This window comes from Anomaloglossus baeobatrachus, chromosome 11 (assembly GCF_048569485.1).
Source record: "Anomaloglossus baeobatrachus isolate aAnoBae1 chromosome 11, aAnoBae1.hap1, whole genome shotgun sequence".
In the NCBI taxonomy this organism is placed as follows: domain Eukaryota; kingdom Metazoa; phylum Chordata; class Amphibia; order Anura; family Aromobatidae; genus Anomaloglossus; species Anomaloglossus baeobatrachus.
In genome coordinates this window covers 68,256,227-68,281,746 of record NC_134363.1, presented here as the reverse complement: position 1 = coordinate 68,281,746, position 25,520 = coordinate 68,256,227, and the positions used below count along the sequence as shown (strand labels likewise).

The window sequence follows — 25,520 nt, the reverse complement described above, 5'->3', positions numbered from 1 at the left end:
TCTAAAGATCTCTTTATGTATGCTAGTAAAGTTAGGCAGGGATTCTAAATATGCACCCAGAACTGTACGTTGTTCTGGGTGCACTTGGGACCTGTCTACTCTGTGTCACCTTAAAACGTCATTCCTTCTTTCACTCACACACACACACACACACACACACACACGTCTGTTTTCTTTGATTTAAGGGCAAAGAGTGACAGGGGGTCTGCAGCTGCAGTTACACTGAGTAGAGCCTTCACACCCCCGCAACTCGCTCAAGCCCCCCCTTCCCAGCACTTAGCAACTCAGCTGGCAACAACTTTTTATATATATTTATTGGTTATGTGTGTTTGTTATAGTTGTCAGTGTGACTTATAGGAGCCCTCATTTAGTAAGCTATCATATTCGTGGAGGGGGAGAGAGCTCTCAACAATTTTGGCCATACATCCCACAGCCCCCATATAATTCTTTACTGAGTGACGGCCTCCAACACACAAACTGACTTATACACACATTATATAGGAGTATAAACATTCATAACCCGTATACACATCTGCGCACTTACACTTAGGCTATGTGTCCACGTTGCTTTTTACCTGCTTTTTCAACTGCAGCATTTAATGTTAAAATGGATGTGTTCTGCTTTTCAAGCAAAGTCTATGGGAATTTGGTTTTCTAAACCCCACTATGCAGTTCAAACTGCAGCCTTTTTGTGGCAGAACTTTTGTCAAAAACTCAGCTTTGCAGTGCAAAACCCAAATGGCAAAAACAATTGTCGCTCGTGAAAGCACCCGCCCCCGTCGTTTGAGCATCACGGGCAAATCGCTGCCCGTGGCGCACAATATCATTAGTCCCCGTCACATGGACTTACCTGTCTAGCGACGTCGTTGTGGCCGGCGAACCGCCTCCTTTCTAAGGGGGAGGTTCGTGCGGCATCACACGGCAGCCGTCCAATAGAAGCGGAGAGCAGCCGAAAGAAAGTGACACCCACCTCGTTGCTGGAGGATGCAGGTACGCTGTTGTTCATTGTTCCCGGGGTGTCATACGTAGCGATGTGTGCTGCCTGAGGACCCACGAACAACCTACATCCACAACAACCAGTGAGATTTTGAAAATGAACGACGTGTCAACGATCAACGATAAGGTGAGTATTTTTGATTGTTAACAGACGCTCGGAGCTGTTACACGCAACAACGTCGCTAACGAGGCCGGATGTGTGTCACGAATTCCGTGACCCCGACGACATATCGTTAGATATGTCGTTGCGTGTAACGGGGCCTTAAGTGTTCGGTAAAAATCTCTATCTGGTATTTTGGGACTTCATATCTCGTCCACCAGCACCAAAACCATACTGACTGTGTGCACAGCAACCACTATCTTCTACACATCGTGCCACGGACATAACTGTAAGATCTGATGCAGTATAACCACATCAGGATGAAGTTACATACAATCGTGGGAAAGGGTTAAATATACACACATTCTTAAACCCAAAAATGTCCTGCCTCCTGAGGGGTTACAGAAAACCTTTCATTGTGAACATAAAATATTTTCTTTTTTCTATAAATAGCAAAGTGTAAAAAGCAATACCATAAAATCTTCACAGAACTGCTTTCTTATCTACTCTGCACTTTCTGAGACAGACTTCTCCTTACAAAATGCATTGATGTGCACAAGAATCTGACCAAGGTCAGACAATAAGCAGTGTATTTTCCATGACAGTTTTAATAATGTTTGTCAGCTTCCATTGCAAGTCATACAGTCCTAGTTGGATTATTAGTACCAATGTTGGACATAAAAACCCTTTACAATACTAAATGCCACACTCTACTGGAGTCACAAAAAAAGCCAACCTATGAATGACTACCAATTTGTAGATAATATCCAATAACTTGACCACCAATGTGTATATTAAACATTGATTTCATCATTAATAATTTGTTTACTATACTACTGATGTATATAATGTAAAATCAACACCATTAAAAACAATCACATGAAGGTTAAGAGGCTAAGAGAAAATATATGCATACAAAAATCCATACAGGAACATGATTACATATAAATAAACATAAAATAGGTGGTTATAATACATGCAGCACAAGAGGTTACCCATGCACAAACTAAAATCAATAAAACTATATTAGCAAAAATATATGAATCAACTAATAATAAATAAAGTGCAGTATTATTCCAACCCACATTCTAACCCATGATTTGTCTCTCAAGAGGTCCTGTGGGTTAAAATAATATTGCACTTTAATTATTACTATTATTATTATTATTAATTGATGTATTTTTGCTAATATAGTTTTATTGAGTTTATTTTATCCATAGGTAACCTTTCGTGCACCATGTAATATAATTAGTAATGGGTGAACCCGAATTGTAAAGTTCAGGGTCCGTACTGGATGCCTATTTTCCATGCGCGGACCCTGTTCTCAGGGAACTCCATGTAACTGTTTGGATTTCGCTACCCGGATAATTGAAAAAAAAAAAAATAAAGGCAAAAGAAAGAGAATAAGGAAAAAAGCAGGACTGTTATATTTACTGACCTTCCTGCTTTAACACTATTTCAGGGTCCACTCATTAACCCTCAAACATATTCACTGCTTTCCCTGCTGACCATCAGTCTCGGTGTCTCTGGTTGCAGTCAGACCACGCCAGTGTCTGTGATTGGTTGGAAACACACACTATCTGCATCCCTATAGTGGTGTAAAAATAAATTGGCATAGGGTCCCCCCAAATTGTGATACCCAGCACAGATAAAGCATACAGTTACAAACTGCAGCTGCCAGACCTGTGCTTATCTTGGCTGTGTATCAAAATAAGAGGGACCACATGCAGCTTTTTGAAAAATTATTTAAATAATTTAAAAAAACGTTATGCAATCCCCCCAATTTTGAAACCCGGCCAAGATAAAGCTGACAGCTGGAGGCTTGGATTCTCAGGCTGGGGAGGCCCAAGGTTATTGGGCCCCCCCCAGCCTAAAGATACAGCCTGCAGCCACCCAGAATTGTCACATCCATTAGATGTGACAATTCCAGCATTTTACCCGGCTCATCCCGATTGCCCTGGTGCGGTGTCAATAGAGGTAATATAATCAGTTAAAAACAGTTCACAGCTGCCACGAAGCCCTAGATTAGTAATGGGAGGCATGTATGAGACACTCCCATTACTGTAAGTATAAAGAAATAAATACAAATACAGAAAACACCCTCTTCCTCTTATTTATTAACCCCAATCACCCAGTTCCAACATAATCCACACAAGGTCCCACGATAATCCCAGCTCTGCTACATACTGAAGTCGCATGGGCACATTAGAAAACATGACCGCCCATTGTGGCTTTAGGCCACACCTGTGATCGCAGGAAACCTGAACTCATTGAACACAGTGACCTCACCTCAGGTGAACTCATTCAGTTCTATGAGACCTGCACTGCCTGGCAGAAACCAAGCAGTTTTTTGCCAAGAGATGCAGATATGGTGAGATCTATACACCAAATTTCTGCTGAAATGCCTGCACCAGATTTATGTACGAAATTTGCATATTCATGCAGAAAACTACACCAAAACGGTGTCAGATTTCGTGCTGAAATTTATACACCAAATTCCTGCACCAAATCTGCATCTTCTGGAAAAAAAACACATCAATATTGCATCAAAACCACATTGCGTTTAGGTGCATTTTTTTTGCCAGAAGATGCAAATTTAGTACAGGAATTGATGTATAAATTCCAGCACCAGATCTGCATCTCTTGGCAAAAAACCCCCCGCAGTTTTCTGCCAGATGCAGGTCTCATTGAACTGAATGAGTTCACCTCAGGTGAGGTTACTGAGTTCAATGAGGTCTACTGAGTTCAGTTTACATGCGGTCACAGGTGGGGTACCATGGGAACCTCTGGCTGTGACCGCAGAGAAACTAAGTGATGCCACCACTCACAGCTGCGGCTCAGTCATTCTCTGCCTGAAGCCATAGTGGGTTGTTACGTTTTCTAATGTGCCTGCGTGCTGCGACTTCACTATGTAGCATAGCCGGGACTGTCATGGGACTTAGTTTGGATTACATTGGACCTGGGTGTTTGGGGTTAATAAATTAGAGAGTGAGAGTGGTTTGTTTTGCATTTTTGTTTCAAACATTTCAACATTTTTTGATTGCTTTCTATTCAAATCTATAGTTCACTGAATGAACAAAAAAACTAAAATTCAGTAATTGTTTTTTATTTCTTTTTATGCCGTTCACCATGTGATAAAAGTGATGACAGCCTTATTCTTCTGGTCAGCAGGATTACAGCGATATCACATTTATATAGTTTGTTTATATTTTGCTGGTTTTGTACAATAAACACTACTTTATAGGAAAGAGAATTGTTTTTGCACTGCTATATTTTGAGAGCTATAATGTTTTTACTGATAGACCTCTCTAGCAGCTTGTACTTTTGCTGAACACAATGTCGTTTTCAGCAATACCAAAAATGTGTCATTTTTTTGTTTTTACATAAATATATGTATTTATTGGTATAATATTTTTTAGATTTTTTTTATTATTTTATATTTTTTTTACTATTGTTTTAACTTTTTTTTTTACTTTTTTACTGAGTCCCTCAATGGAACATTAACTTTTATTACTCTGATGGCTGATATAATGCATAGCCATGCACCAGCATTCCCAAGATTAAACCTGTCATTTTTGCATCTTCATATTTTACTCATTTTCCAAGAGCCATAACTTTTTTATATCTCTGACATAGATGTATGAGTATATTTTTTGCTGAATAAGTTGTGATTTTGAATGACACCATTATTTTTTATCATATACTATACTAGAAAACAATAAAAAGATTCCAAGTGGGATATTATAAGAAAAAATGCAGTCCCACCATGTTTTTTGTGTTTTGTTTTTATGGCTCTCAGTCTGTGGTAAAAATTTCCCTGAATAGTGATTGTCCAGGTCAGTACAGTACAATTACGGTGCTTCCAAATGTGCACAGGGTTTTGTTATGTAAGTGGTGAGAAAAATTCAGAAAATTGTAAATTAAAATTTTTTGTTTATGTCACTATTTTCCGAGACTGGTAATGTCTTCCTTTTTTTGTTGATTGTTCTCCGTAATAGATTTTTTTTTTTGTGTGGAGAGCTGACAATTTTATTGACACCAGTTTGGGGTTACATTTTTACAGCATTTTTTAAAGATATGTGGTGACGAAAAAATTGCAATTGTCAATTTGATTTTTTATGAGTTAGTTAATTTTATATTTTGATCGATTTTGCAGATTTTTACGTAACATGAATGCCAGCTCTATATAATTAACTTCCAGGGTCATAAAATCTATACCGCAAAAAGTACCCCAAGATAATTTAAGATATGACACTTAAAAGGATATATGTCTGCTCTCTATTTGATACTTAACCTTTCCAAAACTGAACTTCTTCTACTCCCTCCATCTAGTAACCTTCCTAAACCTGACATCTCTCTCTTTGTGTGGCACCATGATAACGCCCAGGCCGCAGGCACGCTGTCTGTTTGTTATGCTTAACACTGCTCTTTCCTTCACCTCCTAGTCCTATATACAATCTCTTGCTTGCTCTTATCGCCTGCACTTGAAGAACATCTCTACAATCCGCCCCTTTCTTACCACGAAAGCAACAAAAATCCTCACCATGGCCCTGATCCATTCCCACTTTGACTACTGTAACTCTCTATTAATTGGCCTCCCTTTCACTAGATCTTCTCCTCTCCAGCCCATACTTAATTCAGCAGCCAGGGTCACCTATCTGGCTAATCGTTACTCGGACGCTTATGCTCTGTGACAGTCATTGCAGTGGCTGCCCATACATCATAGGATCCCATTTAAATGGCTTGATCTCACCCACAAAGCTGTAGACAGTGGAGCACCCCTCTACATCTCCACCCTCATCTCTGTCTATCACTCTACGCGTTCTATACGCTCCACAACGCTCGACTAACATCTAAACTAATCCGAACCTCCCACTCCCAAGACTTCTCCCGAGCTGCATCGGTCCTCTGGATTGCTCTACCCCAAGAAACTAGGATGAACCACAACTTACACAGATTCAGACGCTCCCTAAAAACACATCTTTTTAGGGTGACCTATCCCCCTCCCTAATCAAAGTCAATTCATATATATCCCCACCACTATTTCTCAGAACATAACTCCCCGTCAGACTCCACCATACCCAAAAGCATCACAAAGATTAGCTGGTGACCGGCTCATGCAGCCTTTATCTAGCCACCATTTCGTCAAGATGGCTGGACCATCATTGTAAAAAGTCACCTATATCTCCTCACCCCATTGTAGATTGTAGCTCTCACGAGCAGGGTCGTCTTTATTTTCCACTTTAATTATTGTATCTTCTATAACTGTTACTTGTTTGTATATGAACCTCTGAAATTGGAAAGTGCTGCGGAATATGTTGGCGCTATAGAAATAAAGATTATTATTATATACCCAAAAACAATGGGTTAACCCCCGCTGGCAGGCAGTGAATAGATTAAATAGCATCAAACAGGAGTAAATTGACAATTTTTGTCTTTTCCCTTGTGGGGCTTGTTTGGCCCCCTTCTTTGTTGGGAGTAATAATTTGTATTTATTTATTTTGTACTGTTTGCAATGTATCGCGTTGTGTTTATATTATTTTTGTACTGGTTTACCACTCCTTTTTTGTGGCAATGCTTTTGGGTATATATATCCATATATAGTTTTAAGTTTATATTAAATGTTATGCCTAAAATTATTTGGGCTGTGGATACTTTTTGTGGTGTATTTTGCACATAGCTGTATCAAATATATTTATTTGTAACGGCTGTACTTATAATAGCGGGAAAACAAGTGATTCAAATTTTTTTTATTAAAAAAAAAAACCCCAAAAAAGCAAATTTTTTTATTGTCCTCTTAGAGAATTTCAGTTTGTGATTGATCGCTTATACTGTATACTGCTATACCATAGCATTGCAATTTATAGTAAAAATCAAAGTCTCCTGTGAAGCTGTGACAGGAGTACCAAGTTGGCAGTGAATGGGGTCTTCGACCAGCCTCCGACTGCCATGGTTATGGTTAGCCATCAGTATCTCACAACTGCATTAGGCCAATGGGAGCAAGTACTGACAACTGATCCCCTTAACCCTTTCATGACCTTAGATGTACCACTACATCATAGGTTCTGTCACGCCCTTTAATGCGATGCTGCATGTTTCCGCACACTTCGGCTGATCTGATCGGTCACTCAAGCTCTATTCCCCGTCTAGCACCACCACCTCTTGCTTGACTGAAGGCTCTTTTGCCTAAGGTCACACAGCATAGAGGCTGGCAGTCAAGCAGGAGGAAGCAGTACAATAGAGCTGGAGTGACAGAGGCTTCAGATCTACCATAGTCCTTCAGCTTCATTTGCATATCAATTTAAACGCTGCTGTCTGAGTGACGCAGGAGTGAACTGGCTATGTATATTTATTACTGGATTTGTCTTTGAAAGAGCTTCATGCGCTTTAATATAGTTTGAGCGGGGTGAAATCCTGCTGATAGATTCCCTTTAATGCCGAACATTCAGGGTTCTTTCTTGTCATGTCTGTAAGTGTAAAGATAAATGATGTAATCTTGTAATTCCCGATCCCTGTGGAGCTTGATTGCAGGTGATTGCCTCCACAAAATAATAAAACACGAGGCAATTATGTACTATCACGCTCCGCAGGGACAGAGGGTGGTACCGAGGTCAGTGAAGTCATGAGCCCCCATAACGATGTACTCCCTACATTTCTTCATTTGTTTTTGTCAGTATCCACTATCACTGCACACTATAACGCAAAGATACTCTCTTTGTACCAGTCATCAGCCCATGTTATCACTAGATGCAAGCATTTAATATAATATAACAAAATAAAAAATTCACTTCTGTATAAGTAAGCAGATTTTATTTTCTCTCTTTACAGGTTGGGTCGCCATAACCATAAGGCCAGAGTTCAGAAGAGTCGTCACTCGTTGCTTTAGTTTGTGACGTTCACCAGACTTTTATTGTTTGTTTTTTTTCTTATCAGAAGTAGTTTTCTCATTAATGTTACAGGTTAGTAAGAACATAGCGTTCTCATATGGGATTTTCTCCAAGGTTTATGTTACTTTTGCACCAAACTTTGGTTGACGGAAGAGGCCATATCATAAAGCAGCTACCGTGTGTCCGCACTTCTCTGCTCTGAAGGCTGCACAGCATTTTCTTGTTAACCAGGTGTTTTTCTGCTGCCAGGACTCATAAAAGTACATACAGTATATATTTCTATAAGTGTAACTAAAGAAAATAGAACATGAGTCACATTTTCCAATATATAAAAAACAGTTATGAAAGTTTCATATTTCTTTGTGCTTTATTTTGCCTTTGTTTCCTATGTTATCTTGTCGTTATCGGTTTTTATTTGGTTACAAAGTCACTTCATTGCAGATGACAGTATTTAAAGGAATAGATTGAAAAAAAAAATCTGTATTTGTAATGAAAATAAAAATAAACATTTCTGCAATATTTTGTCTGTAGCAGTAATGTCCTATCCAAAGTGAAATCACTAATGTGAGTCCTCACGGACCACCACATTAATGGCAAGGGGGTGCTGCAAGTGATGGTGGGAATTACACCAAAATCAGTAACATTTTTTGCAAAGTTTATATTTTGAGCCTAGAATTTTTAGCTCTGTACAAGGAAGATGAAATAATTATCACCCGAACATCTGTATTACATCAGGTTTACTGATCACATTTAAAGCTACGCTGATCTTTATGCAAGTTTTTTTTTTTTTTATATGACCAACTCTAATACGAACATCAACATTTCTTGTTAGAAGATAGTCCAAAGTTTATATATATATATATATATATATAAAGCAAAACATTACTTCACATCTTTTGAGTCTAATAACTTTAAGGGGAGCCTATCATTTACCCCCAAAACCATTTGTATGACTGTCTAGACCAAAGATAAGCTAGGGGATCCCTTTATGTCCCCAAAGTGCTGCGCCAGCAGCGAGAAATCGAGTTTTGAAGTTGTGTTTGGAAGTGAATTGGGGTATGACTATGCCCTTCCAGCTTCTCAGCTTTACACTGTACTCCCTCCTCTGGCTGATTGACGAGTTGTTTGCTCTGGTACATGGCCACTGACCTGTCAAACAACTCGTCAATCAGCCATGAGGAGGGCGCTGCTAGGTACAGGGTGAGACTGGAAGTGCAGCATGAAGCTGAAAAGCTGGAAGTGCAGCGTGAGGCTGAGAAACTAAGTGCAGCGTGAGGCTGATAAGCTGAAAGTGCAGCGTGAGGCTGATAAGCTGAAAGTGCAGCGTGAGGCTGAGAAGCCTGAAGTGCAGCGTGAGGCTGAGAAGCTGCAAGTGCAGCGTGAGGCTGAGAAGCTGCAAGTGCAGCGTGAGGCTGAGAAGCTGCAAGTGCAGCGTGAGGCTGAGAAGCTGCAAGTGCAGCGTGAGGCTGAGAAGCTGAAAGTGCAGCGTGAGGCTGAGAAGCCTGAAGTGCAGCGTGAGGCTGAGAAGCTGCAAGTGCAGCGTGAGGCTGAGAAGCTGCAAGTGCAGCGTGAGGCTGAGAAGCTGCAAGTGCAGCGTGAGGCTGAGAAGCTGCAAGTGCAGCGTGAGGCTGAGAAGCTGCAAGTGCAGCGTGAGGCTGAGAAGCTGCAAGTGCAGCGTGAGGCTGAGAAGCTGCAAGTGCAGCGTGAGGCGGAGAAGCTGCAAGTGCAGCGTGAGGCTGAGAAGCTGCAAGTGCAGCGTGAGGCTGAGAAGCTGCAAGTGCAGCGTGAGGCTGAGAAGCTGCAAGTGCAGCGTGAGGCTGAGAAGCTGCAAGTGCAGCGTGAGGCTGAGAAGCTGCAAGTGCAGCGTGAGGCTGAGAAACTGGAAGTGCAGCGTGAGGCTGAGAAGCTGGAAGTGCAACGTGAGGCTGAGAAGCTGGAAGTGCAGCGTGAGGCTGAGAAGCTGGAAGTGCAGCGTGAGGCTGAGAAACGGGAAGTGCAGCGTGAGGCTGAGAAACGGGAAGTGCAGCGTGAGGCTGAGAAACGGGAAGTGCAGTGTGAGGCTGAGAAACGGGAAGTGCAGCGTGAGGCTGAGAAGCTGGAAGTGCAGCGTGACGCTGAGAAACGGGAAGTGCAGCGTGACGCTGAGAAAAGGGAAGTGCAGCGTGAGGCTGAGAAACGGGAAGTGCAGCGTGAGGCTGAGAAACGGGAAGTGCAGCGTGAGGCTGAGAAACGGGAAGTGCAGCGTGAGGCTGAGAAGCTGGAAGTGCAGCGTGAGGCTGAGAAGCTGGAAGTGCAGCGTGAAGCTGAGAAATGGGAAGCACTGGGCACTTAAGGCACTCTGCCACTGGAAGAGGGGCCAGATCAATGCCCTAATTTAGTTATTGTTCTGTGCTCTAGCCAGCTAGTTGTCAGGTCCCATTTCTGTCCTGTCTGTACCTGACCTTATCCGTCCTGCCCTGCTTGTACCTGGTTTCAGCCCGTCTTGCCCTATTGGTACCAAGTTCCAGTCCTGTCCTGCCTGCACTGGGTTCCAGCCCGTCTTGCCCTATTGGCACCTGGTTCCAGTCCATCCTGTCTTGCCTGTATCTGGCTCCTGTCCTATCCTGCCCTATTGGCACCTGGTTCCAGTGCTGTCCTGCCTGTACCTGGCTACAGACTGTCCTGTCCTGTTGGTACCTGCTACCTGTCCGTCCTGTCCTGTTGGCTCTAGTAACTCTGACTGTCTGTTCTGGCTATGCCATCTGCCTCAGCCACTCTAGTCGTTCCTGTCCTGCTAGTGACTCTGCCTAGCTGTCCTTCCTGTGCTGTATGGCTTAGCTACCCTGGTTGTCCCTGTCTACACTAGAGACTCAGCCTGTCTGCACTTATGTCCGTCCCTGCCCTGGGGGGGTCAGCTGCCACAGTCCCGGTATGTGCCCTGGGAGTAGCACCTGGCGTCCGCCTTGCTGTGGATGCTTTGTCAAGCTCATCCTACTAAAAGGTAAGCCCGGGGTCCCCCTGTGGTCCAATTCAGCTCGCTGCGTCACCATCTCCGGTGGCAAACGTTATAGCCAGCATACACAGTCATCTGATAGCTTTCTCCCAAACTACCCTGTTGACCTGTGTATATACTGTCAAATATAATAAGTCATGGTTAAACAGCTCTGGTGGTGTCTTCTCTTCCTCAGCAATCTGTTGTAGTCAGGTCATCTGGCCTTTATTCACATTGTCAGGAGATCCCTCAGAACTGCCAAACTGAGGAAAATCCTTAACATAAAGTGAAGAGTGACGAAAATTTGAGGCCTTGAGAATTGATGAGTTCTAATTCTAAAAGTTTCTGGAAAGCCATCCTAAACGGTAGAAGTCAACGAAAAAAGAAAAAAAAGGTCTAAAACGTATCCAAAAGAAAACTGTTGAGTGCAAACAAAACTTTCATTTTATTTTACAAGTTGTTTTTTGTCTAAAAATTTGATCATGTTCCAAAGTTGTCTTTTATCTAACAGAAAGTAAAAACACTCCAATATTTTATATAAATCACAAAAGTAAATGGGTGGATTCCTGTAGTTACAAATCTAATCTTCCCACGCAAATAAGAGGGGCGGTGAAATTCAATATCATTTAATGAATATAAAACATTGCATAGAAAGACTAAAGTCAAATATAGCACAAATTCATCCTTGGTGATGTGTTCGCCAAGATAAATACATAATATCTGACCAGTGAATAACATACAGTTGAAACTTTTTAATTTACCCATTTTTTTTATATTTCAACACCTGTAGTTTTGCAAAAAGGGGAAAGGCAAAAAAACCTTTTCATTGGATTATCAAAAGGAAGAGAAGGCCCCGGCTATTCTGGTTAACAAAGCTTTAATCAACATTTAAAAAAAGAAAATTTTGGGAACATTTTTTTTCCCCTCTAAATTCTTACATCTCCAGCAAAAGACTGGGATGTGAAATAAGAAGTGAAAACAATTAGAAACCGGACAAAAAAAAGAAGAAATTCGAAATTGAAAGTGTCTAAATTCTTAAGGCCCGAATTACAAGATAGCTGACACACCGAAGTCCAGTCTCTTATGGAAGCATCAGTCAGCTTTATAGTCATTTTCTTCTTCAGGATCCTCTTTAGTATTTCTTGAGGAGTAGTGGAAATGAAAAGCAGCTCCTGTTCAGTTTTGTGTCATTCCGCCCTGGAGTTTATACTTTTTAAGTGATACCCATCTTTTTCCCTTAGTAATTCCTGTCCTCACAGCGGATTGTGGCACACTGCGGAGGGGGACAGTGCACGCTCGATCTTCTTATGCTGGTAAGCTGAGCTTCTTTCCCTTTAGGACTAGAATAAGAAGGAAAGAAAAAGAGAAGCTTAATTTCTGCTGTTCACAATAAAACATCCAAAAAGCAATAAAAATCCTTTAACTTAGTATCTTTACAGCCCCTGGCAAGTTTATGTTTGTTGATTTAAAAGCTAAGACGGTGAAACCACAAAACCCTGTGCCAGCTGGGGGCAACCGTCCATAAAACCCTGGTGCTTTTCTTTGCCATTCGGAGCATCCGCCATATAAAGCACTGTCCGTTATTTTCTTACTTTTTTGGTGTGTTATACTGAGCCTGATGAAGAGACCTGTGTAGTCTGGAAAGCTTGCTATTATTACCATCTTTTCAGTTAGCCATTAAAAAGTATCAACCACTGAGGACTCTCAGTTCTTTGAAACACATTTTTTTACTTTTTTGGGGGAGTTGTACTGCGCATGCACTAAAGAGGCTGCTATGCGCAGTACAAACAAGACCTACTCACAAGAAGAATGATGTTGCCTCAATGACCAGCTAATCACCACCGAGTGCTTAAGAACTGCACTTGAATCTTCTGTCTTCAGCATTGGAGTCGCCCATGACTGTTGGGTATAATCTGTATACATCTGGCTCACACACAGCCCCACACTGTATATACAGGTCCATACTATATCCTGTATTATAGTACAGTATCTCTGAATTTGTCTCTTATCAACTACATCTGGGACATCATTGGTCAGAGATTACACAGGACCTGGATCTTGATCATTTGCCCAAGTGCATTACCTGCAGCAGAACCTTTCGCAGACAACCATAACTAACCTCAATGATATCAGCTGAGCTGAGGCTGGAAGTGCAAAAGGATTTATGCCTGTGGCTCATACTCAATAAAAAAAAATGCAGTTTTCGTCACATGCAGGTCAGAAAAGTCATCATCCTGTGATATCCATAACTCCAAAAGTTTTCAATTTTTGTGTTGTAATTTCAATGTTGTGGAGTGTAGTAGAGTATAGATCTGTGTATATAGTGCATAGTGTGGACTCTGCACCATAAATTACCATATTTTACGTATTATAAAATGCACTTTTCCTCCCAAAATTTTTTGGGGAAAATGAATGGTGCGTCTTATAATACGAAGGTAGCTTACGGGTGATGGAGAATGGTTACAGGAGGCTGGGGCAATGCTGTGGGAACTAGTGCTTACTGCGGGTGGTAAGGCACGTGCCATCCTGAAAGTGTTGGTGGTGTGGGCTTCAAATAATGGCGCCCGGACTCGGTGCATGCGCAGATAGAGCTCTCGGCTCATTATCTAATCGTGCATGCGCAGCCTCTGGCCCATTGATCTCCCAGCAGAGGACTTAAGGAAAATGGCAAGTGGAGGTGGAACGTGTGCAGATGAGATCTCGACTTGTCATTGAGCAGATAGCTCAATCTGTGCCCGTGCTGACTCTGAGCGCCATATCTTTGAACCTCATACTGCCGACAGTTTCTTGATCCTGCCTCACAGCGCTTGCAGCGAATATCTGGGACACCCGCCGCATTGCCCTACTCTAGCACCTCCCCAGCCTCCTGTGACCCCCCTACTCCACCACCATTGCCGCCGCCCCCTCTTCCCCCTGGTAAGACACCAAAGTATAAGACGGACCCCATATTTTCTTTTTTCTTTACCTTTTTTTCTCTAAATTTTGGGTGCGTCTTATAATCCAGTGCATCTTATAAAACGAAAAATACAGTATATACATAGTCACAGCGTCACTCCAAACAATACACACATTGCTCTACACTATAGATTGTATACAGTATATAAAGTATGGGCTATATTAGAGTATATAGTGGGGAGCTGCGTACACTGGGTGTGATTATACACTGCATAGTACAACTTCTTCAGACCTTTATATTGGGTTTAATCCTCAGTCCCTGTATTATTCTCTATATATACACTGCACAGTAGCACTTCTCTTGTATACTAAGTATAATTCTCAATATCTGTATTATTCTGTGTATATATGTATATATACAAACATATATACACACAGTACAGTACTGTTTCTGTCCTGTATAGTAGGTGTAATTCTCGGTACCTGTATTATTCTGTATGTATATATACTGTATATGCTCTTACTCTGTATTATTGTGGACATCTCAGAGACATGGTTTTATAGGTGGGTTTGCCTTTATTAAGGGGTGTGGCAAATGTCCGTAAAAAAATTTGAACAGTCCATGAATTTTGGTCCAGTTAAAATGTAGTAATAGGTTGTCACTCCTGTGCACTGCAATTGTATGATCACAAAGACAAATGAGGCAGCCACACTATCATCCACATAAGCTCTCCAAATACCGGGGACTTGGTACACGAATGTGACTGCATAATCAAATGTGAGGTACCTCAAAACATATGTCATCATGCGCTTTGGCACAAACTTAAATGCCAATGTATGTGTAGGATGCGTGGTGCTGCACACATCTCTGCACTTAGCACTTCTTAGCAGTGACACTAACTAACTGGGGTGAGGCTAAAGCATGTGTGTGGGGGCAGCTCTAAGGAGCAGCTTGTCTGTTGTTCTTGGGTGTGACAAATTGTAACTAATTAATGTAATTTAGAAATTAATACTCAGACGTACCTGCCAATCAGTCCGAGCACAGACCGCTAAAGCACAGACTGGCCACGACTCTCCTGACCCCAGTGTGACAGATTCATACTGTATATCTCTATAGGGCTATCAAGCTCAGGTCGGAAGACCGGTGGCACGTTCATGCATTGCAGTCCGAATGAACCCTAATGTCTCAATTCATAATTTCTGGATTTTTTATTAATGCATTTTATGAAATTTTTCATGTCAAATTCTTAAAAATAGTGCACTGGTTTAAAAATTTTGCTCATAATATATATATATATATATATAAAAAAAAAAAAGTCCTTATTTTTTACTTTAACTTTTTAGAACAAAATGTCTAAAAAACTGTGCAAAGAAGTACTGTCATAAATAAAAACACTCCAGCAGAGGGTGTAGACTGGGGTATTGTGGTACATGTATAAAAAAAAAAAAAAAAAAAAAAGAGAACACTTTTTGAAAAGTCGCAAATGATGAAACAGCCGGAAGATCCTGAAGAGCTCAGATCTGAGCCAAAATAGTAAACTGAATATATGCATATATATATATATATACATACATATATATATATATACATATATACACACATAGAGAGAGAGAGAGAGAAGTGCTGTAATCTTTTCACAACACTTTTCAACCTTCTTGTCGATAGAGTTAAAGGGAACCTGTCATCAGAAATTTCGCCCAAAAGCTAAAAGATTCCCCCTCTGCAGCTCCTGGGCTGCATTCTAGGAAGGTCCCTGTTATTATTGTGCCCCATGTGAGACCAAAATAAAGCCTTTATAAAGTTCTACCTTTTTGTATGCAGCTTCTGTAAATTCGTCCCGGGGGCGGGCTCTCTGCCGTCCGTTATTCTGCCTCCTGGTCCTGTATGCCGCCCCCATCGCTCCTTTCCATATCTGATGCACCGCCCACTGCTCCAGCCATCCCCGTGCATGCCCAGTGCCAGTCTCACAGGACTGAGCAGTGTGACCGCTGGTGACGTGTGCGCAGGCAAGTGATTATGGACGGGGCTGTGACTGTTATCAGCAAGTACCCGCCCATAATCTCGTGAGCGCGCAAACCTCTCCAGCGTCACACTGAGCTCAGTGTAGATGCTAGACTGTATGGGCTGCTTCCAGGGATGACGTCCCTTTGTCATGTGATAGGGGCGTGTTCGAAATACTATCACATGACAAAGGGACGTCATCCCTGGAAGCAGCCCATACAGTCTAGCATCTACACTGAGCTCAGTGTGAATGCTGGAGAGGTTTGCGCGCTCACGAGATTATGGCCGGGTACTTGCTGATAACAGTCACAGCCCCGTCCATAATCACTTGCCTGCGCACACATCACCAGCAGTCACAGTGCTCAGTCCTGTGAGACTGGCACTGGGCATGCGCGGGGATGGCTGGAGCAGTGGGCGGTGCATCAGATATGGAAAGGAGCGATGGGGGCGGCATACAGGACCAGGAGGCAGAATAACGGACGGCAGAGAGCCCGCCCCCGGGACGAATTTACAGAAGCTGCATACAAAAAGGTAGAACTTTATAAAGGCTTTATTTTGGTCTCACATGGGGCACAATAATAACAGGGATCTTCCTAGAATGCAGCCCAGGAGCTGCAGAGGGGGAATCTTTTAGCTTTTGGGCGAAATTTCTGATGACAGGTTCCCTTTAAGCCTTTCCCCTTTGTGAAAACCAGCATAAGTCTTGCAGGGGATCAGTAAAAGAAGAAAAATAAATAAATAAAATTGTGTTCCTTTAAAAAAAAAAAAAATTCTATAAAACTAACAGTGAATTCTTTCTTATGTCTGTGATAATTCATTTTTTATATTTAGTATCACTTTAAAGGAAATTTGTCAGAAGGTTTTTGCTATGTAATCTGAGAACAGCATGCTGTAGGGGTTAAAAAACATATCAACTGTGCCTCTTATCAGGCTGTGATGTTATTTACTTAAACTAAAGGCTTTATCACTTAGTGATTATCATTGCTGGACTACAATGTCAGGGGAGCAGTTCGCATTGCCCCCTCCTATGATTGACACCTCCCTGTCATTGTACAATCTCTATAGAGAGCCTGGTGTTGGTGGGGACAGCTCTCTCAGCTCTGCTACATGTCTAAATCTAAAAGCTTTGATTGTGCCAGAACAGCTACACCCAGTAATCTAAGTGATACATCGTTGGATTCAGGGTTTCTTTGCCTACATCATATTGCTCTCATATCAGGTATCAAAAAGCAGATGACAGATGCTCTTTAACCCCTTAACGACCGCGGGCCGTAAAATTACGTCCTTGGGGTCATAACGTTACTGCCCGCGGTCTGCCGGCAGCATCATGCTGCGATCGGCACACATCTCAGCTGATTTTCACAGCTGAGATGTGTGCCTGCTAGGCACGAGCAGAATCGTTATCTGCTCGTGCCGTTTAACCCCTTATATGGCGCTGTCAATATGTGACAGCGCCATTATAAGCGCGATCACGGTAAACTTTTACTTACCGCCTGATACCGGAAGTCACGAGACGCGATCACGTGACATCCGATAGTTGTCATGGTAGCACAGGGTCATGTGATGACTCCTGTACTACACCTGACTTGCTTTCACTTTCGCTGTGCCAGTGGCACAGCAAAAGAGAGAGAGCGTATCTGCTGTTTACAGCCTTGTAGCTGTGATCAGCAGATACTGCAGAGCGATTGGACTGCTGATCGCAATAGCCCCCTAGGGGGACTAGTAAAATAAAATAAAAAAAAAGTAAAAAAAAAAGTTTTAAAAAACTAAAAAAAAAAACAAAAAAAACCTAAAAGTTCAAATCACCCCCCATTCGCCCCATTGAAAATTAAAGGGTTAAAAAAATAAAAAATATACACACATTTGGTATCGCCACGTTCAGAAACGCCCGATCTATCAAAATATAAAATCAATTAATCTGATCAGAATACGGCGTAGCGGCAAAAAAATTCCAAACGCCAAAACAACGTTTTTTTGTCGCCACAACTTTTGCGCAAAATGCAATAAGAGGCGATCAAAACGTAGCATCTGCGCAAAAATGGTACCGTTAAAAACGTCAGCTCGAGACGCAAAAAACAAGCCGTCACTGAGCCATAGATCCCGAAAAATGAGAACGCTACGGGTCACGGAATATGGCGTAAAACATGCGCCACTTTTTTCGGACAAACTTCCGTTTTTTTTAACCCCTTATATAAAAGTAAACCTATACATGTTTGGTGTCTGCGAACTCGCACTGACCTGAGGCATCACACCCACAGATCAGTTTTACCATATAGTGAACACAGTGAATAAAATATCTCAAAAACCATAGTGCTATCGCACTTTTTTTGCAATTTTTCTGCATTTGGATTTTTTTTGCCGTTTTCCAGTACACTATATGGTGAAACTGATGGTTTCATTTAAAAGTACAGCTCGTTACGCAAAATATGAGCCCTCACATGACCATATTGACTGAAAAATAAAAAAGTTACGTCTCTCAGAAAAAGAATGGCGAAAAAAAAAAGCGAAAAATCGGCCGGTTGTGAAGGGGTTAAAGGAATATTTCCATCTCGTAAATTTATTGTGACTCCACAGGATATGGCATAAATAGTTAGTAGATACAGATCCTACCAATAAGACACATCTATCTCGGAACCGACAATATTTCAAGTATAAGGCCATGTTGCCCACGGGAGAACGTACCTGCGGACTTTTCTGCAGTTATTTCTGCAGGTTCACGCAGCAACTACCCGGGATCCGCAGCTATTCATTGCTGCGGTATTTCTGCGGAATTGTTGTGGTAAAGCTGCGGAAACGGTGCGGAATTCCTGCGTATTTCCCGCCCTGTATCTCCATAGTGGAAAGGCAGGATATCCAGAGATAATTCCGCATGAATAATTGACATGCAGTTACATGCGGCTGCGGGAAATCTGCAGCATTTTCCACAGCTGCAAAAACCGCAGCATTGATACAGCACTCCCCAAATCCCATAGGATAACATGGAGAGTGTCTGTACTTGCGTAAACCCGTGGATTTATCTGGAAAATCCGCGGGTTTTCCGCAGCAAAATCTGCAGTAAAGCGGGCTTTACACGCTGCGACATCGCTAATGCGAACTCGTTGGGGTCACGGAATTGGTGACGCACATCCGGTCGTTTTAGTGATGTCGTTGCGTGTAACACCTATGAGTGATTTTGCATCGTTGCAAAAACGTGTAAAATCGCTCATCGGTGACATGGGCGTCCATTCTCAAATATCGTTACTGCAGCAGTAACGAGGTTGTTCCTCGTTCCTGCGGCAGCACACATTGCTCCATGTGACACCGCAGGAACGAGGAAGCTCTCCTTACCTGCCTCCCGGCCACAATGCGGAAGGAAGGAGGTGGGCCGGATGTTACGTCCCGCTCATCTCCGCCCCTCCGCTTCTATTGGGTGGCCACTCAGTGACATCGCTGTGCCGCCGCACGGACCGCCCCCTTAGAAAGGAGGCGGTTCGCCGGTCACAGAGACGTCGCCAGGCAGGTATGTGTGACGGGTCTGGGCGATGTTGTGCGGCACGGGCAGCGATTTGCCCGTGTCGCACAACAGATGGGGGCGGGTACCCACGTTAGCGATATCGTGACCGATATCGCAGTGTGTAAAGCCCGCTTTACTTTCTCCCGTGGGCACAGCGCCTAATACTGAATGTGAATTCCTAGCACCTACCCATTGACAGTGGCTAGCATTGGTGTCCCATTCTGGAGATAGATGTGGGATCTGCATCCACTGTACATTTAGGGTAAAGCTCGTGGATATGACATAAATGAAGGAAATACAAGGTCTGCCAATGCCGAGTATTCCTGCCGGTTACATAAGACATCAGAGACTACAATGAACCCCGGGTCTCACAGGTATTCTGCACAGTTCTGTCTCACCTTTGGTAATGTATAGATAAAAGAAGTCGCAGTACAAGATGGTCTGTACAATTCCAGCAACTATTGCAATCAGATCAAAGAATCCCTCAAATTGATAGCGCCAAATCCAATTAAAAAGGTAGAGGGTGCGATAAACTCCCAAAGCAAAGAGATAATGGCTGGTGATGGTCTCCGCTTCCCCCGTCTTGCTGACCATAAATAGTTGGGGCAGAATTGCAACAGACTCCAGGTAGATGGAAAATGTCCACAAAATCTGCGGAAGAAAGGCAGATGACAGACAGTATAAATGACAAAATGTACACATCTTATGGTTTACATTCTTTACTGTCCAAAACAAAACGGATTTATTAAATTCTATTAACAGGTGGTCCATCATTTCTTACTTAAATGCAACTATTTTGGGCTAAAACTCACTCTAGTAATTGGGTTTCATTAAAACTTTTGCACCATTTGCCTTTTACAGCCTCTGTGTTGCATTTTATTTGCAAGGTGTTGAAGGGTTAACTGAGAATCTGTTAGAGAGAAAAAGTTTCTAAGGGTGTATGTTTATAGGGACTGACCAGAGGTACTAAATTAGCGATTGTTAAAGGGAATCAGTCACCAGATTTTTGCTGTTTAATCTGAGAGCAGCAAAACATAGTAGCAGAGAGCCGGATTACAGGGATGTGTGACTTACTTAGCAGCTTATTGCAGTTTCAATAAAATCAGTGTTTTATTACCAGGAGGTTAGAACTGCCAGACTAGGTGTCTAGTGCAAGCCAATCTGTGTAACCCCGCCTCCACCACTGATTGGCTGGTTTGCTGACAATATAGTGTACACACTAAGCAGCCAATCAGTAGTGTGACCAGTAGTGTTATACACAGCTCAGGATTCTGAGAGCTGCTACATCTACGACAGAGAAACCTGTAATTCTATCAAAGCTGCACTAAGCGACACATCACAGGAATCAGGGTCTCTGCCCCTAGATTATGCTGCTCTCACATTGTATAAAAAAAACCTACTGACAGATTCCCTTTATTATCCGGTTTACACAGGCAGAGTACAGTAAACCATGTGCACTGAACGATTGGTAATAGATCACTCAGTGAACATAGGGCACCATAGTTCTCAGCATTAAGGAGCACTTTGCACACTACGACATCGCAAGCCAATGCTTGCGATGCCGAGCGCGATAGTCCCCGCCCCCGTCGCAGCTGCGATATCATGGTGATAGCTGGCGTAGCGAACATTATCGCTACGGAAGCTTCACATGCACTCACCTGCCGTGTGACGTCGCTCTGGCCGGCGAACCGCCTCCTTATTAAGGGGGGCGGGTCGTGCGGCGTCATAGCGACGTCACACGGCAGGCGGCCAATAGAAGCGGAGGGGCGGAGATGAGCGGGACGTAAACATTCCGCCCGCCTCCTTCCTTCCGCATAGCCGGCGTGAGTCGCAGGACGCAGGTAGGAGATGTTCCTCGCTCCTGCGGCTTCTCACACAGCGATGTGTGCTGCCGCAGGAGCGAGGAACAACATCGTAACATCGGTCATCTCCAAATTATGGAAATGACCGACCCTACACCGATGATACGATTATGACGATTTAGCGCTCGTTAATCGTATCAAAAAGGCTTTACACACTACGATATCGCCTGCGACGCCGGATGTGCATCACTTTCAATTTGACCCCACCGACATCGCACCTGCGATGTCGTAGTGTGCAAAATGCCCCTAAGAGCCCTGTTTACACAGGATCATGCACCACCAAGAACGATGGTCTTTTGTGCTGCGCAAAACATCATGTCATCCAATAAACAAGTATATTGTTCAATCATCAGGTGATCGACAGCCTGTTTACACCTAAAGATTTTTGGCGACACAAGCGTTCTTAAGAAGGTTCATTCATGATAATCTTTCAGTGTAAATGCAGCTTAACTCCTTTTTTCCTGCGCTGCTCTCAGCTGATTAATGTCCTCAGGTTGGAAAAACCAAAGAGTACAAAATTTAATGAAACACAATTACAAAGATGATTTTTAGCACCAAATACATGTATTTCAATTAAAAAAAAATGTCCCCATAGGTCAACAACCCAGGTTGTCCAATTAAAAAGTGGTTGAAAAAGTTCATGTTTAGTGATGGGTGGATCCAGACTGTAAAAGTCCGGATCCGCACAATTGCAAAGGTACCCTGGTGCCAGACCCAGGCCTGGGATTCTGGGTGTTTGATCTGGATTTGGCACTCGAGAAATTTAAAAAAAATGAAAAATAAAGAAAATAAGAATGAAGTGAGCACTTCAACTTACCAAGGCCCCATCGCAGCTGTAACTGCTCCGGTGGCCTCTCCTTCACTTCTTGGGCCGCTCAGTAGGCTCATCCATATGCACTGCTTTCCCCGCCCACCAACCAGCCTGTGATTGGTTGCAGTCAGACACACCCCCAGCTTGTGTGACAGCGTATGACTGCAACCAATCACAGACGCTGTCTACGGGTCAGTATCGTGGTATAAAAATAAATGAAATAATTGGCATAGGGTCCTCCCATATTATGATACTCAGCACAGATAAAACATAGGGCTACAGGCTTCAGCCCCCAGCTGTGCACTTATCTTGGCCGTGTATCAAAATAAGGGGAACCACATGCAGCTTTTTTTTTTCTTTTTAAATTATTTAAATAAATAACTTTAAATAACAGCGTGCGGTCCCCCCCAATTTTGATACCTAACCAAAATAAAGCCCGACAGCTGGGGGCTGGTATTCTCAGACTGCGAAGGTCCATACTTATTGGACCGCCCCCCCTCACCCTAAAAATAGCCTGCAGCCGCCCAGGATTGTCGAATCCATTAGATGTGACAAACCCGGTACTTTACCAGGCTCTTCCCGATTGCCCTGGTGTGGTGGCAATCAGGGTAATAGCAGGGGTTAGCTATAATTCTCACATGTGAGAGAACCGGATCACTCTAAGATGACACTCTGATCAAACTTGGAGCAGTGTTTGATCAGAGTATTGTTAGTATAATTGGTAAGATTATCTTGCATCAGAGAATCTAAGACCACTTGACCATAGTCTTACCAAAGACCCATCAATGTCCCAGTTCCACTGTTGGTTCCAACACCACATCTTCCACTTCCAGTAAATTTTATTGAAATGTTTTACATTTTTGCATAAGGCATGGGGAGAATAAGAGGAGAGGGATCATGAATGTGAGGAAAGGAAGAAACAGAGCAGGAGGGAATGGAAAAAAAAATAGGGAATGGATAAGGATCGTAGTTAAACAATAAACAAACTTATATCACCCATAATAGAAGATCAGTAAAGAATGAACAAGAAGAAGCAGAAGTAACTTGTAAAAGGCATCAAAACGTAATCAGCCAAAACACATACTCACACATGAGAACGCACACATCAGAACACATACACTCACACATCAGAATGCACACTCACACATCAGAACGCACACTCACACATCAGAACACACACACTCACGAAATCGCACATACCAGTACAATCGTGCGCGCACACACTAACCACATCCAGTGATACCACGTGCTTCCGGCCATGTGATCATCCCGCAGGTCGTGGAAGCTCAATGCACAGTGCACAGCGTCGCAGTTCTTTACGCCACCGAGAAGCAAGCGATATCGCTGGATATGGCGAGTGTGTGGATGCGATCTGTGGTGTGATTGTGTGTGTGTCCGTTCCCATGTGTGTGTGTGTGCGCGCGCACTCATGTGTTTGTATGTGATCTATTACAGTATGTGGCTGCTACTGCGCATGTGTGGGAAGAGTGGTGACGTCACCGATACTTGCGCACGAGCAGTTCGTGCCCGGAAGCTGGGGTGACATGTATGTCACTTCCACAGGCGCAGTTCGAACTGCGCCTGCGAAACTGACAGTGCCGCGGTGCATGCTGGAATAGGGTTACAGAAACTGCCGATTACGTATGTAGATAGAAACATTCCCCAACATCCCTGCTGGTTGTTATTGTATAGAAACATTCCCCGCCATCTGTGCTTGCTGTCAGTGAATAGAAACATTCCCCACCATCTCTGCTTGCTGTCAGTGAATAGAAACATTTCCCAACACATCAGAACCCACACTTACACATCAGAACACACACTTACACATCAGAACGCACACTGACACATCAGAATGCACACTCACACATCAGAACGCACACTCACACATCAGAACGCACACTCACACACCAGAACGCACACTCACGACATCACACATACCAGTACAATCGTGCGCGTACACACTCAACACATTTAGTGATACCATGTGCTTCCGACCATGTGATCATCCCGCAGGTCCTGGAAGCTCAACGTGCAGCACAGTGCACAGCATCGCAGGTCCTTACGCCACGGAGAAGCAAGCGATATCGCTGGATGTGGTGAGTGTGTGGATGCGATCTGTAGTGTGTGTGTGTGTGTGTGTGTGTGTGTGTGTGTGTGTGTGTGTGTGTGTGTGTGTGTGTGAAGCTGTGGTGACATGTATGTCACTTGCACAGGTGCAGTTCGAACTGCGCATCTGACATTGCCGTGGTGCATGCCGGAATAGGGTTACAGAAACTGGCGATTATGTATGTAAATGTGGTATGGGTAGCACAATGTGAGGCTGGATTTAGAAGTTTGTATTTCAGATACGTGTGACATCCGTTTTTTACACGGATGCCGCATGTACCTTCTCTGGAGTTAATCACACGGCCGTGTTTTCACATGGACCGTGTGACCCCTCGTGGCCCCGCACGTACACACACATGTCCGTTTTTTCTCTGGCAGCACGGGTGTCATACAGATCGCACACTGATGTGATCCGTGTGACATCATTGTGACACGTACCAGAGAAAACACTGGAATTTTTAATACAAAGATTTTCTATATTCACCTGTATACAGTGCTGTTTTCTTCGGCTCTGCTGCCTCCCACTCCTGACCGCCGCTCATTGTACTCACTGAATATTCACTGCACTGAAGATCAGGAAGCAGGAGCAGCACTGTAGTCTTCAGTGTCGGGGACCGCATCGCTGGGGACAGGTGAGTATCCAGCAGTGTATGTGTGTGTGTGCGTGTTCAGTGTATAGATGCATGTGTGCTATGTGTGCGTATTTGATCGGTGCAGAATTGGACTGGTTACCGGAGGAATCACCAGTAATACCTAGCCGCGGTTACCTGCACTGAACTCTGGAGCTCTCACCTGAGTTTCGGAGTGCAGCCTGGACTGAACTTGGGATTTGCAGGACTGAACCGAGAGCGCCGACTGATTCCCTGGTGACTGCGGTTCAGTTCATGTCACAGCTGCGGACAGGCCGGGCTGAACTCCAAAGCTCAGGGGAGAGCTCAGGAGTTCAGTGCAGGTAACCGCGGCTAGGCCTGGTATTACTGATGATTCCTCCGGTAACCAGTCCGACACTGGCTCGGTGTATCCATGTGTGTCTGCTATGTGTGTGTCTGCTATGTGTGTGTCTGTGTGTGTGTGTAGTGAGGACCTGGAAACCGGAGCATTGTGGGCACAGCATCGGGACTGACCGGAAACTGAAGTGTTACACCGCATGAACGAGGAACATCACCGTCCCTGCGGCCGCCCGCAATGAGGAAGGAAGGAGGTGGGCGGGATGTTACGGCCGCTCATCTCCACCCCTCCGCTTCAATTGGGCGGCCGCTTAGTGACACTGCTGTGACGCCGCACGGACTGCCCCCTTAGAAAGGAGGCGGTTCGCCAGCAACAGCGACGTCGCTAGGCAGGTAAGTATGTGTGACGGGTGTTAGCGATGTTGTGCACCACGGGCAGCGATTTGCTCG

The 25,520-nt window shown here is 43.6% G+C and overlaps 2 protein-coding genes across 5 annotated transcripts in view; one reads left to right on the top strand and one right to left on the bottom strand.

The window, feature by feature from the left end:
• The window catches only part of LOC142256647 (synaptogyrin-4-like), a 59,439-nt gene extending 50,946 nt beyond the window's left edge, over positions 1 to 8,493 (top strand). For all 4 annotated transcript variants that reach the window (XM_075328451.1, XM_075328450.1, XM_075328452.1 and 1 more), the window contains exon 6: positions 7,925 to 8,493. The gene's annotated coding sequence lies outside the window, so the exon portion shown is untranslated. The remainder of the gene's footprint in view (positions 1 to 7,924) is intronic.
• A 2,882-nt stretch (positions 8,494 to 11,375) lies between these two features.
• KDELR1 (KDEL endoplasmic reticulum protein retention receptor 1) overlaps positions 11,376 to 25,520 on the bottom strand; it is a 38,640-nt gene continuing 24,495 nt past the window's right edge. Inside the window, exons 4-5 of the mRNA XM_075328454.1 lie at positions 19,743 to 19,995; positions 11,376 to 12,294 (exon numbers count right to left, since the gene is read on the bottom strand). Of these exons, the coding sequence (XP_075184569.1) occupies positions 12,260 to 12,294; positions 19,743 to 19,995 (288 nt within the window). The 3' untranslated portion in view covers positions 11,376 to 12,259. The remainder of the gene's footprint in view (positions 12,295 to 19,742; positions 19,996 to 25,520) is intronic.